Genomic DNA, 18,548 nt, shown 5'->3' on the forward strand with positions numbered 1-18,548 from the left:
TGCATCCATAAACTCACCACAGTCTGGACCATATGTGGCCTCTGCATCCGTAAACTCACCACAGTCTGGACCATATGTGGCCTCTGCATCCGTAAACTCACCACGGTCTGGACCATATGTGGCCTCTGCATCCGTAAACTCACCACAGTCTGGACCATATGTGGCCTCTGCATCCGTAAACTCACCACAGTCTGGACCATATGTGGCCTCTGCATCCGTAAACTCACCACAGTCTGGACCATATGTGGCCTCTGCATCCGTAAACTCTTCACAGTCTGGAAGACGTCCAGTAGGCCCTCGGCCTTGACCCGCTCCAGGATATTGCTCAGTGCAATGAACGTACCTGTTCGCCCTGCACCAGCACTACACAACAGAACATTCAATAAAAACAGTGACTTTGGGGTTTTGTGACTGTTGTAATGGGTTGCTAGTAACAGTAACAGTCTTGCCTAAAGAATGCCCAACAAACTATACAAGTAAAAAGTGTTACCAAAGTAACAGTAAATGTGTGATAATAGTGTTACCAAAGTAACAGTAACTGTGTGATAATAGTGTTACCAAAGTAACAGTAAATGTGTGATAATAAAGTGTTACCAAAGTAACAGTAAATGTGTGATAATAGTGTTACCAAAGTAACAGTAACTGTGTGATAATAGTGTTATCAAAGTAACAGTAAATGTGTGATAATAAAGTGTTACCAAAGTAACAGTAAATGTGTGATAATAGTGTTACCAAAGTAACAGTAACTGTGTGATAATAGTGTTACCAAAGTAACAGTAAATGTGTGATAATAGTGTTACCAAAGTAACAGTAAATATGTAATAAAGAATTGTTACGAAGTACATTTAAAGTGGTATGAAAGTGTTACTTAGGTAACAGTGAAGTGTAAAAGTGTTACCAAGGTAACATATTCCACCACATGGTGATAAGGGTCAGAGTTTTAGCTACCTGCAGTGTACGATGATGGGATGGTTTCCTGACTGCTGTTGCTGTCTCTGCACCGAGGCGATGATGTCGATCATTCCTTTCCCTTCGGCTGGGATCCCGATCTCTGGCCAGCCGTGAAAGTGGAAGTGGCGGACCAGACGTGTCTGCTTATCCTGAAACATGGAAACCCAGGTTTGGAAAGATAATGTAGCTGTCAGGGTGCTCATTTTAGCAACATGCTAGGTTGGGACAGATCATTTAGCATTGGGAGCTAATTTTAGCAACATGCTAGGTTGGGACAGAGCATTTAGCATTGGGAGCTAATTTTAGCAACATGCTAGGTTCGGACAGATCATTTAGCACTGGGAGCTAATTTTAGCAACATGCTAGGTTCGGACAGATCATTTAGCATTGGGAGCTAATTTTAGCAACATGCTAGGTTCGGACAGATCATTTAGCATTGGGAGCTAATTTTAGCAACATGCTAGGTTCGGACAGATCATTTAGCATTGGGAGCTAATTTTAGCAACATGCTAGGTTTGGACAGCTCATTTAGCATTTGGAGCTAATATTAGCAACATACTAGGTTTGGACAGTTCATTTAGCATCGGGAGCTAATTTTAGCAACATGCTAGGTTTGGATGGATAATTCAGCATTGGGAGCATATTTTTGCCATTTGCTAAGTTTTGGAAAGATAGTTTAGCGTTTGGGATGCACATTATTTGCAAAACGCTAGTTTCTCGTGATGACTGTTAACGTCTAATTTGGGTTGAGGGTTACAAGATTAGCAATATGCTAACATGACAAACACTTTATTGCTGTGACTAATCATGGACTCCTCTAGAGGTAAGAAGAAGGCTAATGTCTCAATAAACTACTGCTTAAAGTCCCTCACTACCTCACAGGGTATTTCCATGTAAACTTACTGGGCCGTAGGTGAGTACCAGATCCCGTACACTGAAGGTATCACACACAGTGTCTCCCTTCATCTCTACAGTGTAGTCTCCGTAGGTCACTGAGTCCTCTGTGGGCCAGTACTGGAAACACTTGTCCTGCAGGAGACACAGTCAATAGATTAAGTACTGGATAGCATAAAGATAACTCAAAACATGTTAGAACAATAGCCTAGTACAATAATACAATAACTCAAATCATGTTAGAACAGTAGCCTAGTACAATATTACAATAACTCAAATCATGTTAGAACAGTAGCCTAGTACAATATTACAATAACTCAAATCATGTTAGAACAGTAGCCTAGTACAATATTACAATAACTCAAATCATGTTAGAACAGTAGCCTAGTACAATATTACAATAACTCAAATCATGTTAGAACAGTAGCCTAGTACAATATTTCAATAACTCAAATCATGTTAGAACAGTAGCCTAGTACAATATTACAATAACTCAAATCATGTTAGAACAGTAGCCTTGTACAATATTACAATAACTCAAATCATGTTAGAACAATAGCTGAGTACAATATTACAATAACTCAAAACAAAGAGTTCCTAGTTTTGGATCCTTGCTAGCAGTAGACAACTGAGATGCAGGTAGTTAGTAAGTGAATAGCATAGAGATATATTAATATAATATGAATTGTTTAAATGCTATTTCTCTGATGCAGATCCTTCCCTACCTGCTCCCTCTCCTGTAGTTCAGTCAGCATGACGATGGAGTGACACTTCCACTCCCAGGCCATCCTCCAGTAGTCCTCTACCGTGTGAGACAAAGGACCCTGGGTCGCTATGAAGTAGTCCTTCTGCCTGTAGCCCTGAGGACACCCCACCACAGTATACAGTACAGTCACTACCACCATGTCAGACAGGTACAACCTCCTTGAAACTTTGCAGATTGCAGAGTATGAATATATACTTTAATATACCGCAAAAACCATCAATAAATTTGACATCGATTCACGTTTACTCATTGATGCAGTAGTGAGTATTGTAATGTTTACTTACATCTATAAAAGACGCATTGATGTAGTCAGTAAACTCTTGGCCTCTTCTCATGGACATAATCACTCTGTTGAAGTCATCTGAAAAATACAATTCAAGATTAAAATTCATATTAAAACGGGAGAAAACTACAAAGACGGTATACCAGAGTATAACAATCAGATAACACTGCAACTCAATCTCCAGATAAAATAACGGCCCCCTTCATCGTAACTGCAGAACTACGACGTGGGTTGGCCTTTTAATTACGCTGCACTTTTTGTTGTGCCATAATTTAGCTGTCAGACAAACTGTGCAAAAGTGAAGGCATTCATTCCCAGCCCTATGGACCCTGGTCAAAAGTAGTGCACTAAATAGGGAGTAGGTTGCCATTTGAGATGCACCCTAAAAAGCTCCTCCATTTCCATTTCCCAAAACACTATTTGCAAGATGAGAGGCAGGCAATGAAAAATGCATCACTCAACCTAAAGAACAGCAAAAACAAAATGTTTTTATCAGATAAAACAACAAGACCACTGGTTAAAATATCTCTGGATGTCAGTCCCACGGATCAAGGTTGAAATATATGAATACCAAATATGAAAAGGTGGCTTAGGTTAGGGTTAAGGTTTGGGATAGGGTCAAAAAATTATGATTTTAAAATGAGTTCCAAACACTGGGATTAAACCTGCCCCCTAGTGGACGTTAGGAAACTGCCATGGACATAAATGTGGCTGTAATTTCACCCTTTCCATTATGCCAACAACACATCTTAATTCTCTAAAGGTGCGGCCCTACCGGCCCTAACATTGAACGCTCTGAGGAAAGAGCAGATGAATATGGGGTAGAAGGAATTGGATCATCTGTGATGCTGTCACTGTTGATTTATGAATAGATCACCCATATTAGATGCCTACAAGCCAGCGTCCCAAATGGCACCCTATTCCCTATATAGTGCACTACTTTTGACCACATCCCTATGGACCGTAGTCAAAAGTAGTGCACTAAATAGGGAATAGGGTGCCGTTTGAGATGCACCCTAAAAAGCTCCTCCATTTCCATTTCCAAACACTATTTGCAAGATGAGAGGCAGGCAATGAAAAAATGCATCACTCAACCTAAAGAGCAGCAAAAACAAAAATGTGTTTTTATCAGATAAAACAACATGACGACTGGCTAAAAGATCTCTGGATGTCAGTCCCAAGCATCAATGTTGAAATATATGAATACCAAATATGAAAAAAATAACATATACAATGGATTTCACTTGATATTTCTGCACAAATGCAATTTAGGTGAGAGAACCAAGGGGAAAAAGAGATTTGATAATATCTCTCGTTTCGTTCTAAAAGGGGGTTTATGAACACAATATAATCTGTGGGTCACAATCTGTCACAAGTGAAAGAATACGTGCATGACGTAATGTAGTGTTAACTGGACTCGGGGAAAACAGATTTCGTTCAGTTTGTTGTGTTGTAACTTTTCCGGCGTTCCTTACACGGAATGATCTGGAGAACTCTGTTCTTCTTCATGTTGGCAGGGAGATTCCCCATCCTCATGTTCTCCTTCATTATCCGCATGTTGGTCAGTTTCTGGACGATAAAGGGGGTTGGGGACAGAAAAGTGTCAAGGTGTAAATGTACACATAGATGACTTAACATTTGTACCTTTATTTAACTAGACAAGTCAGTTAAGAACGGCAAAAACCCTCCCCTAACCCGGACGATGCTGGGCCAATTGTGCACCGCCCTATGGGACTCCCGATCACGGCCGGTGAGGCCCAAAAAACAAGGGCAATGCAAACTAATACAGAATCATTTATACACGACGCCCACCATCGCTATTATAAACATACATAGACTTTCAAGGATTCCAAACTGCATGTAGCAAAGGGTCTCTATCTTATCGACTACAACCCTGTCAGAGAGACAGGACCCCGGCTCTCACTCTGAACTCTTCCTCCAGGCCGACCCTGTCGAAGGGGGCGTGGGTGTTGTGGAGTTTGTGCAGGTGTCCTTCCAGAGAGGATACGTCCAGCTCTGTGTCTCCGTAGAGGTAGTACTCCAACAGGGCCTGGTAGATGAACGAGTACTGAATCTGGAGGCCACACAGGAACACAAACACATATTTAGAGCACTAGAACAATAGGAATGAAAGTACATACACTTTGATAATTGCTTCCAAAGAAAGAAGCCGAAGAAGAAGCAGAAACTGAAGAAGAAGAAGCAGAAGAAGCAGAAGAAGAAGCAGAAGAAGAAGAAGCAGAAGGAGAAGAAGAAGAAGAAGCATAAGGAGAAGAAGGAGAAGAAGAAACAGCAGCAGAAGAAGCAGAAGAAGGAGAAGAAGAAGAAGAAAAAGGAGAAGAAGAAGAAGAAGAAACAGCAGAAGAAGAAGCAGAAGAAGGAGAAGAAGAAGAAGAAAAAGGAGAAGAAGAGGAAGCAGAAAAAGGAGAAGAAGAGGAAGCAGAAGAAGCAGCAGCAGAAGAAGAGGCTGAAGAAGAAGCAGAAGAAGAAGAAGAAGAAGAAAAAGGAGAAGAAGAAGAAGAAGAAAAAGGAGAAGAAGAAGAAGCAGAAGAAGCAGCAGCAGAAGAAGAGGCTGAGGAAGCAGAAGAAGAAAAAGCAGAAGAAGAAGCAGCAGCAGAAGAAGAAGAAGGAGAAGAAGAAAAAGCAGAAGAAGAAGCAGCAGCAGATGAAGAAGAAGAAGAAGCAGAAGAAGATGAGATCAAGTGTGGTGTTCCACAGGGATAGATTATTGGACCTCTATATTTTCTAGTTTACAACACAAATACATATTTAGAACACTGTAGTAGTAGGAAGGATAATGCTTACTTTTGCACAGTTGCTAGTCCTAGCACTAAGATAAACATAGACCGATGCATTGCATGAAATAGTGTTGTGACCCTGTCGTTCTGAGCCTACTCACGTCTGTCTGTACAAGCTGTGAGCGCTGGTCTCGTATCTTGGACACAAAACCAAAGACGTCAATCTTCTGCTCTTGGTGCATCATGTCAATCACGCCGTCAATCACAATGAAGGTCCCTGTCCTTCCCACACCAGCACTGCAGAGACAAAGGACAGAGACGGCCAAGGAGTCAACTATCTATAGCATCTGAGAATCATAGCATGACAGTTAGATCTCTCTCTCTCTCCCTAAAGATAGGTGGGGAAGTAACCTTCATGTTACTATGTACAGTACAACAGTAGAAATGTGTCTAAAAGACTGCATCCCAAGTAGAAAGTACCTGCAGTGAACCACGATGGGACCAGCGAAGGAGGAGTTGACCGTCTTGACTTTCTTGAGGAACTTGAGCATGCCGATGGGGGAAAAGGGCACCCCGAAATCAGGCCAGCTGGTGAAGTGTAGCTGGGTGACCAGCCTGGAGGGCTTGGTGCCGTCACTGGCCTGCTACAGGAGAGGACACACAGAGCAGTCACTACTATAAACCAGATACTACCTAGAGTCACTACTATAAACCAGATACTATATAGAGACTACTATAAACCAGATACTACATAGAGACTAATATAAACCAGATACTACCTAGAGTCATTACTATAAACCAGATACTACATAGAGTCATTACTATAAACCAGATACTACATAGAGTCATTACTATAAACCAGATACTACATAGAGTCATTACTATAAACCAGATACTACATAGAGTCATTACTATAAACCAGATACTACCTAGAGTCATTACTATAAACCAGATACTACATAGAGTCATTACTATAAACCAGATACTACCTAGAGTCATTACTATAAACCAGATACTACCTAGAGTCATTACTATAAACCAGATACTACATAGAGACTACTATAAACCAGATACTACCTAGAGTCATTACTATAAACCAGATACTACATAGAGTCATTACTATAAACCAGATACTACCTAGAGTCATTACTATAAACCAGATACTACCTAGAGTCACTACTATAAACCAGATACTACCTAGAGTCATTACTATAAACCAGATACTACCTAGAGTCATTACTATGAACCAGATACTACATAGAGTCATTACTATAAACCAGATGCTACATAGAGTCATTACTATAAACCAGACACTACCTAGAGTCACTACTATAAACCAGATACTACCTAGAGTCATTACTATAAACCAGATACTACCTAGAGTCATTACTATAAACCAGATACTACCTAGAGTCATTACTATAAACCAGATACTACATAGAGACTACTATAAACCAGACACTACCTAGAGTCATTACTATAAACCAGATACTATATAGAGACTACTATAAACCAGATACTACATAGAGTCATTACCATAAACCATATACTACCTAGAGTCATTACTATAAACCAGATACTACCTAGAGTCATTACTATAAACCAGATACTACATAGAGACTACTATAAACCAGATACTACCTAGAGTCATTACTATAAACCAGATACTATATAGAGACTACTATAAACCAGATACTACATAGAGTCATTACTATAAACCAGATACTACCTAGAGTCATTACTATAAACCAGATACTACCTAGAGTCATTACTATAAACCAGATACAACCTAGAGTCATTACTATAAACCAGATACTACCTAGAGTCATTACTATAAACCATATACTACCTAGAGTCATTACTATAAACCAGATACTACCTAGAGTCATTACTATAAACCAGATACTACCTAGAGTCAATACTATGAACCAGATACTACCTGGAGTCATTACTATGAACCAGATACTACATAGAGTCATTACTATAAACCAGATACTACCTAGAGTCATTACTATAAACCAGATGCTACATAGAGTCATTACTATAAACCAGATACTACCTAGAGTCATTACTATAAACCCGAAACTACATAGAGTCATTACTATAAACCAGATACTACCTAGAGTCATTCCTATAAACCAGATACTATATAGAGACTACTATAAACCAGACACTACATAGAGTCATTACGATAAACCAGATACTACCTAGAGTCATTACTATAAACCAGATACTGCCTAGAGTCATTACTATAAACCAGATACTACCTAGAGTCATTACTATAAACCAGATACTACCTAGAGTCATTACTATAAACCAGATACTACCTAGAGTCATTACTATAAACCATATACTACCTAGAGTCATTACTATAAACCAGATACTACCTAGAGTCATTACTATAAACCAGATACTACCTAGAGTCAATACTATGAACCAGATACTACCTGGAGTCATTACTATGAACCAGATACTACATAGAGTCATTACTATAAACCAGATACTACCTAGAGTCATTACTATAAACCAGATGCTACATAGAGTCATTACTATAAACCAGATACTACCTAGAGTCATTACTATAAACCCGAAACTACATAGAGTCATTACTATAAACCAGATACTACCTAGAGTCATTACTATAAACCAGATACTATATAGAGACTACTATAAACCAGACACTACATAGAGTCATTACGATAAACCAGATACTACCTAGAGTCATTACTATAAACCAGATACTGCCTAGAGTCATTACTATAAACCAGATACTACCTAGAGTCATTACTATAAACCAGATACTACCTAGAGTCATTACTATAAACCAGATACTACCTAGAGTCATTACTATAAACCAGATACTACCTAGAGTCATTACTATAAACCAGATACTACCTAGAGTCATTACTATAAACCAGATACTACATAGAGTCATTACTATAAACCAGATACTACCTAGAGTCATTACTATAAACCACATACTACATAGAGTCATTACTATAAACCAGATACTATATAGAGTCATTACTATAAACCAGATACTACATAGAGTCATTACTATAAACCAGATACTACATAGAGTCATTACTATAAACCAGATACTACATAGAGTCATTACTATAAACCAGATACTACATAGAGTCATTACTATAAACCAGATACTACATAGAGTCACTACTATAAACCAGATACTACATAGAGTCATTACTATAAACCAGATACTACCTAGAGTCATTACTATAAACCAGATACTACCTAGAGTCATTACTATAAACCAGATACTACATAGAGTCATTACTATAAACCAGATACTACATAGAGTCATTACTATAAACCAGATACTACCTAGAGTCATTACTATAAACCAGATACTACATAGAGTCATTACTATAAACCAGATACTACATAGAGTCATTACTATAAACCAGATACTACATAGAGTCATTACTATAAACCAGATACTACATAGAGTCATTACTATAAACCAGATACTACATAGAGTCATTACTATAAAGCAGATACTACATAGAGTCATTACTATAAACCAGATACTACATAGAGTCATTACTATAAACCAGATACTACCTAGAGTCATTACTATAAACCAGATACTACATAGAGTCATTACTATAAACCAGATACTACCTAGAGTCATTACTATAAACCAGATACTACATAGAGTCATTACTATAAACCAGATACTACATAGAGTCATTACTATAAACCGGATACTACCTAGAGTCATTACTATAAACCAGATGCTACATAGAGTCATTACTATAAACCAGATACTACCTAGAGTCATTACTATAAACCAGATACTACATAGAGTCATTACTATAAACCACATACTACATAGAGTCATTACTATAAACCACATACTACATAGAGTCATTACTATAAACCACATACTACATAGAGTCATTACTATAAACCAGATACTACCTAGAGTCATTACTATAAACCAGATACTACCTAGAGTCATTACTATAAACCAGATACTACCTAGAGTCATTACTATAAACCAGATACTATATAGAGTCATTACTATAAACCAGATACTACATAGTCATTACTATAAACCAGATACTACATAGAGTCATTACTATAAACCAGATACTACATTGAGTCATTACTATAAACCAGATACTACATAGAGACTACTATAAACAGATACTACATAGAGTCATGACTATAAACCAGATACTACATACAGTCATGACTATAAACCAGATACTATATAGAGACTACTATAAACAGATACTACATAGAGTCATTACTATAAACCAGATACTACATAGAGTCATTACTATAAACCAGATAGTATATAGAGTCATTACTATAAACCAGATACTACATAGAGTCACTACTATAAACCAGATACTACCTAGAGTCATTACTATAAACCAGATACTACATAGAGTATTTACTATAAACCAGATACTACATAGAGTCATTACTATAAACCAGATACTACATAGAGTCATTACTATAAACCAGATACTACATAGAGTCATTACTATAAACCAGATACTACCTAGAGTCATTACTATAAACCAGATACTACATAGAGTCATTACTATAAACCAGATACTACATAGTCATTACTATAAACCAGATACTACCTAGAGTCATTACTATAAACCAGATAATACATAGAGTCATTACTATAAACCAGATACTATATAGAGTCATTACTATAAACCAGATACTATATAGAGTCATTACTATAAACCAGATACTACATAGAGTCATTACTATAAACCAGATACTACCTAGAGTCATTACTATAAACCAGATACTACATAGAGTCACTACTATAAACCAGATACTACCTAGAGTCATTACAATAAACCAGATACTACATAGAGTCATTACTATAAACCAGATACTACATAGAGTCATTACTATAAACCTGATACTACATAGAGTCATTACTATAAACCAGATACTACATAGAGTCATTACTATAAACCAGATACTACCTAGAGTCATTACTATAAACCAGATACTACATAGAGTCATTACTATAAACCAGATACTACATAGAGTCATTACTATAAACCAGATACTACATAGAGTCATTACTATAAACCAGATACTACCTAGAGTCATTACTATAAACCAGATACTACATAGAGTCATGACTATAAACCAGATACTACATAGAGTCATGACTATAAACCAGATACTACCTAGAGTCATGACTATAAACCAGATACTACCTAGAGTCATTACTATAAACCAGATACTACATAGAGTCATTACTATAAACCAGATACTACATAGAGTCATTACTATAAACCGGATACTACCTAGAGTCATTACTATAAACCAGATGCTACATAGAGTCATTACTATAAACCAGATACTACCTAGAGTCATTACTATAAACCAGATACTACATAGAGTCATTACTATAAACCACATACTACATAGAGTCATTACTATAAACCACATACTACATAGAGTCATTACTATAAACCACATACTACATAGAGTCATTACTATAAACCAGATACTACCTAGAGTCATTACTATAAACCAAAAACTACCTAGAGTCATTACTATAAACCAGATACTATATAGAGTCATTACTATAAACCAGATACTACATAGTCATTAATATAAACCAGATACTACATAGAGTCATTACTATAAACCAGATACTACATTGAGTCATTACTATAAACCAGATACTACATAGAGACTACTATAAACAGATACTACATAGAGTCATGACTATAAACCAGATACTACATACAGTCATGACTATAAACCAGATACTATATAGAGACTACTATAAACAGATACTACATAGAGTCATTACTATAAACCAGATACTACATAGAGTCATTACTATAAACCAGATAGTATATAGAGTCATTACTATAAACCAGATACTACCTAGAGTCATTACTATAAACCAGATACTACATAGAGTCACTACTATAAACCAGATACTACCTAGAGTCATTACTATAAACCAGATAATACATAGAGTCATTACTATAAACCAGATACTATATAGAGTCATTACTATAAACCAGATACTATATAGAGTCATTACTATAAACCAGATACTACATAGAGTCATTACTATAAACCAGATACTACATAGAGTCACTACTATAAACCAGATACTACCTAGAGTCATTACTATAAACCAGATACTACATAGAGTATTTACTATAAACCAGATACTACATAGAGTCATTACTATAAACCAGATACTACATAGAGTCATTACTATAAACCAGATACTACATAGAGTCATTACTATAAACCAGATACTACCTAGAGTCATTACTATAAACCAGATACTACATAGAGTCATTACTATAAACCAGATACTACATAGAGTCATTACTATAAACCAGATACTACCTAGAGTCATTACTATAAACCAGATAATACATAGAGTCATTACTATAAACCAGATACTATATAGAGTCATTACTATAAACCAGATACTATATAGAGTCATTACTATAAACCAGATACTACATAGAGTCATTACTATAAACCAGATACTACCTAGAGTCATTACTATAAACCAGATACTACATAGAGTCACTACTATAAACCAGATACTACCTAGAGTCATTACTATAAACCAGATACTACATAGAGTCATTACTATAAACCAGATACTACATAGAGTCATTACTATAAACCTGATACTACATAGAGTCATTACTATAAACCAGATACTACATAGAGTCATTACTATAAACCAGATACTACCTAGAGTCATTACTATAAACCAGATACTACATAGAGTCATTACTATAAACCAGATACTACATAGAGTCATTACTATAAACCAGATACTACATAGAGTCATTACTATAAACCAGATACTACCTAGAGTCATTACTATAAACCAGATACTACATAGAGTCATTACTATAAACCAGATACTACATAGAGACTACTATAAACCAGGTACTACATAGAGTCATTACTATAAACCAGATACTACATAGAGTCATTACTATAAACCAGATACTACATACAGAGTCATTACTATAAACCAGATACTACATAGAGTCACTACTATAAACCAGATACTACCTAGAGTCATTACTAAAAAACCAGATACTACCTAGAGTCATTACTATAAACCAGATACTACCTAGAGTCATTACTATAAACCAGATGCTACATAGAGTCAGTACTATAAACCAGATACTACCTAGAGTCATTACTATAAACCAGATACTACATAGAGTCATTACTATAAACCACATACTACATAGAGTCATTACTATAAACCAGATACTACCTAGAGTCATTACTATAAACCAGATACTACCTAGAGTCATTACTATAAACCAGATACTATATAGAGTCATTACTATAAACCAGATACTACATAGTCATTACTATAAACCAGATACTACATTGAGTCATTACTATAAACCAGATACTACATAGAGTCATTACTATAAACCAGATACTACCTAGAGTCATTACTATAAACCAGATACTACATAGAGTCATTACTATAAACCAGATACTACCTAGAGTCATTACTATAAACCAGATACTACATAGATTCATTACTATAAACCAGATACTACCTAGAGTCATTACTATAAACCAGATACTACATAGAGACTACTATAAACAGATAATACATAGAGTCATGACTATAAACCAGATACTACATAGAGTCATGACTATAAACCAGATAATATATAGAGACTACTATAAACAGATACTACATAGAGTCATTACTATAAACCAGATACTACATAGAGTCATTACTATAAACCAGATACTACCTAGAGTCATTACTATAAACCAGATACTACATAGAGTCATTACTATAAACCACATACTACATAGAGTCATTACTATAAACCACATACTACATAGAGTCATTACTATAAACCACATACTACATAGAGTCATTACTATAAACCAGATACTACCTAGAGTCATTACTATAAACCAGATACTACCTAGAGTCATTACTATAAACCAGATACTACCTAGAGTCATTACTATAAACCAGATACTATATAGAGTCATTACTATAAACCAGATACTACATAGTCATTAATATAAACCAGATACTACATAGAGTCATTACTATAAACCAGATACTACATTGAGTCATTACTATAAACCAGATACTACATAGAGACTACTATAAACAGATACTACATAGAGTCATGACTATAAACCAGATACTACATACAGTCATGACTATAAACCAGATACTATATAGAGACTACTATAAACAGATACTACATAGAGTCATTACTATAAACCAGATACTACATAGAGTCATTACTATAAACCAGATAGTATATAGAGTCATTACTATAAACCAGATACTACCTAGAGTCATTACTATAAACCAGATACTACATAGAGTCACTACTATAAACCAGATACTACTTAGAGTCATTACTATAAACCAGATAATACATAGAGTCATTACTATAAACCAGATACTATATAGAGTCATTACTATAAACCAGATACTATATAGAGTCATTACTATAAACCAGATACTACATAGAGTCATTACTATAAACCAGATACTACATAGAGTCACTACTATAAACCAGATACTACCTAGAGTCATTACTATAAACCAGATACTACATAGAGTATTTACTATAAACCAGATACTACATAGAGTCATTACTATAAACCAGATACTACATAGAGTCATTACTATAAACCAGATACTACCTAGAGTCATTACTATAAACCAGATACTACCTAGAGTCATTACTATAAACCAGATACTACATAGAGTCATTACTATAAACCAGATACTACATAGAGTCATTACTATAAACCAGATACTACCTAGAGTCATTACTATAAACCAGATAATACATAGAGTCATTACTATAAACCAGATACTATATAGAGTCATTACTATAAACCAGATACTATATAGAGTCATTACTATAAACCAGATACTACATAGAGTCATTACTATAAACCAGATACTACCTAGAGTCATTACTATAAACCAGATACTACATAGAGTCACTACTATAAACCAGATACTACCTAGAGTCATTACTATAAACCAGATACTACATAGAGTCATTACTATAAACCAGATACTACATAGAGTCATTACTATAAACCTGATACTACATAGAGTCATTACTATAAACCAGATACTACATAGAGTCATTACTATAAACCAGATACTACCTAGAGTCATTACTATAAACCAGATACTACATAGAGTCATTACTATAAACCAGATACAACATAGAGTCATTACTATAAACCAGATACTACATAGAGTCATTACTATAAACCAGATACTACCTAGAGTCATTACTATAAACCAGATACTACATAGAGTCATTACTATAAACCAGATACTACATAGAGACTACTATAAACCAGGTACTACATAGAGTCATTACTATAAACCAGATACTACATAGAGTCATTACTATAAACCAGATACTACATACAGAGTCATTACTATAAACCAGATACTACATAGAGTCACTACTATAAAACAGATACTACCTAGAGTCATTACTAAAAAACCAGATACTACCTAGAGTCATTACTATAAACCAGATACTACCTAGAGTCATTACTATAAACCAGATGCTACATAGAGTCAGTACTATAAACCAGATACTACCTAGAGTCATTACTATAAACCAGATACTACATAGAGTCATTACTATAAACCACATACTACATAGAGTCATTACTATAAACCAGATACTACCTAGAGTCATTACTATAAACCAGATACTACCTAGAGTCATTACTATAAACCAGATACTATATAGAGTCATTACTATAAACCAGATACTACATAGTCATTACTATAAACCAGATACTACATTGAGTCATTACTATAAACCAGATACTACATAGAGTCATTACTATAAACCAGATACTACCTAGAGTCATTACTATAAACCAGATACTACATAGAGTCATTACTATAAACCAGATACTACCTAGAGTCATTACTATAAACCAGATACTACATAGAGTCATTACTATAAACCAGATACTACCTAGAGTCATTACTATAAACCAGATACTACATAGAGACTACTATAAACAGATAATACATAGAGTCATGACTATAAACCAGATACTACATAGAGTCATGACTATAAACCAGATAATATATAGAGACTACTATAAACAGATACTACATAGAGTCATTACTATAAACCAGATACTACATAGAGTCATTACTATAAACCAGATACTACCTAGAGTCATTACTATAAACCAGATACTACATAGAGTCATTACTATAAACCAGATACTACCTAGAGTCATTACTATAAACCAGATACTACATAGAGTCATTACTATAAACCAGATACTACCTAGAGTCATTACTATAAACCAGATACTACATAGAGACTACTATAAACAGATAATACATAGAGTCATGACTATAAACCAGATACTACATAGAGTCATGACTATAAACCAGATACTATATAGAGACTACTATAAACAGATACTACATAGAGTCATTACTATAAACCAGATACTACATAGAGTCATTACTATAAACCAGATAGTATATAGAGTCATTACTATAAACCAGATACTACATAGAGTCACTACTATAAACCAGATACTACCTAGAGTAATTACTATAAACCAGATACTACCTAGAGTCACTACTATAAACCAGATACTACCTAGAGTCATTACTATAAACCAGATACTACCTAGAGTCATTACTATAAACCAGATACTACATAGAGTCATTACTATAAACCAGATACTACCTAGAGTAATTACTATAAACCAGATACTACATAGAGTCATTACTATAAACCAGATACTACATAGAGTCATTACTATAAACCAGATACTACATAGAGTCATTACTATAAACCAGATACTACATAGAGTCACTACTATAAACCAGATACTACATAGAGTCATTACTATAAACCAGATACTACCTAGAGTCATTACTATAAACCAGATACTACCTAGAGTCATTACTATAAACCAGATACTACATAGAGTCATTACTATAAACCAGATGCTACATAGAGTCATTACTATAAACCAGATACTACATAGAGTCATGACTATAAACCAGATACTACCTAGAGTCATGACTATAAACCAGATACTACCTAGAGTCATGACTATAAACCAGATACTACATAGAGTCATTACTATAAACCAGATACTACATAGAGTCATTACTATAAACCAGATACTACCTAGAGTCATTACTATAAACCAGATACTACCTAGAGTCATTACTATAAACCAGATACTACCTAGAGTCATTACTATAAACCAGATACTACATAGAGTCATTACTATAAACCAGATACTACAGAGTCATTACTATAAACCAGATACTACATAGAGTCATTACTATAAACCAGATACTACATAGAGTCATTACTATAAACCAGGTACTACATAGAGTCATTACTATAAACCAGATACTACATAGAGTCATTACTATAAACCAGATACTACCTAGAGTCATGACTATAAACCAGATACTACCTAGAGTCATTACTATAAACCAGATACTACATAGAGTCACTACTATAAACCAGGTACTACATAGAGTCATGACTATAAACTAGATACTACATAGAGTCATTACTATAAACCAGATACTACCTAGAGTCATTACTATAAACCAGATACTACATAGAGTCATTACTATAAACCAGGTACTACATAGAGTCATTACTATAAACCAAATACTACATAGAGTCATTACTATAAACCAGATACTACATAGAGTCATTACTATAAACCAGATACTACCTAGAGTCATTACTATAAACCAGATACTACCTAGAGTCATTACTATAAACCAGATACTACATAGAGTCATTACTATAAACCAGATACTACCTAGAGTCATTACTATAAACCAGATACTACCTAGAGTCATTACTATAAACCAGATACTATATAGAGACTACTATAAACCAGATACTACCTAGAGTCATTACTATAAACCAGATACTACCTAGAGTCATTACTATAAACCAGATACTACCTAGAGTCATTACTATAAACCAGATACTACATAGAGTCATTACTATAAACCAGATACTACCTCTGTGGAAAGGGTTCTGCATGGAACCAAAAAGGGTTCTGCATGGAACCAAAAAGGGTTCTTCAAAGGGTTCTCCTATGAGGACAGCCAAAGAACCCTATTAAGTTGCCGATAGAAGCTTCCTTTCTAAGAGTGTAGGCTAGTAGAATGTCTAGCTACTAGACTGGGCTGGTCTGTGCCAAACCACAGACGACCGCTGAGTAGTGTCAGCTCAGGGACATGGAACACCTGTGGTGGCCAGCAGGCTGCACACACAATAGACCCTGTCCCTGACGTGGGGCCCTGGGCGCGAGGCTGGGCCAGCAGGCTGCACACACAATAGACCCTGTCCCTGACGTGGGGCCCTGTGTGCGAGGGTCTTTCAACAAGAGTGAGTCACTGGTGATCAGTAGCAGCAGTAGGCTTTGATAGTCTGTGACTCTGTGGTTCATGTGTTGTGTTGTACAGATGTAGGATCTTAATTTGAGCCAGTTTGCTACTTGCAGGAAAATAATCCTGCAGAAACAGGAAATGTGAATTATAATGTGGATTATAATTAAAGGACTTTTGTAGGGGTTGATACATTTTTCGTTTGGGCAAATCAAGTCTAAAATATCAAAGTGGAAATTACAAACTTTAAACGCCTTTAAAATCACAGGTTTGCATTTCCTGCTGTGCAGGAAAGTTCTCAGCAACAAAAGAGTGATCAAATTATGATCCTACATCTGTAGTCTACTTTATTCACACGACACAAAAAAACACACACCGTTTATAGCACATCTTTTAAGTTTGTATGTCCATCAGTGTTGTGGAGCTCTGTAGACTAAATATTTACAGTCAAATACTAATATT

General features: G+C 35.4%; 1 protein-coding gene across 5 annotated transcripts in view; it reads right to left on the reverse strand.

The window, feature by feature from the left end:
* The window catches only part of LOC129835999 (receptor-type tyrosine-protein phosphatase epsilon-like), a 95,591-nt gene that overhangs the window by 4,154 nt on the left and 72,889 nt on the right, over positions 1 to 18,548 (reverse strand). For all 5 annotated transcript variants that reach the window (XM_055901709.1, XM_055901710.1, XM_055901712.1 and 2 more), the window contains 9 exons: positions 6,113 to 6,276; positions 5,794 to 5,929; positions 4,819 to 4,968; positions 4,370 to 4,463; positions 2,896 to 2,972; positions 2,571 to 2,705; positions 1,855 to 1,980; positions 949 to 1,100; positions 228 to 363 (listed from right to left, as the gene is read on the reverse strand). In XM_055901709.1, coding sequence (XP_055757684.1) covers positions 228 to 363; positions 949 to 1,100; positions 1,855 to 1,980; positions 2,571 to 2,705; positions 2,896 to 2,972; positions 4,370 to 4,463; positions 4,819 to 4,968; positions 5,794 to 5,929; positions 6,113 to 6,276 — 1,170 coding nt within the window. The remainder of the gene's footprint in view (positions 1 to 227; positions 364 to 948; positions 1,101 to 1,854; positions 1,981 to 2,570; positions 2,706 to 2,895; positions 2,973 to 4,369; positions 4,464 to 4,818; positions 4,969 to 5,793; positions 5,930 to 6,112; positions 6,277 to 18,548) is intronic.

Source organism: Salvelinus fontinalis, chromosome 37 (assembly GCF_029448725.1).
Source record: "Salvelinus fontinalis isolate EN_2023a chromosome 37, ASM2944872v1, whole genome shotgun sequence".
In the NCBI taxonomy this organism is placed as follows: Eukaryota; Metazoa; Chordata; class Actinopteri; order Salmoniformes; family Salmonidae; genus Salvelinus; species Salvelinus fontinalis.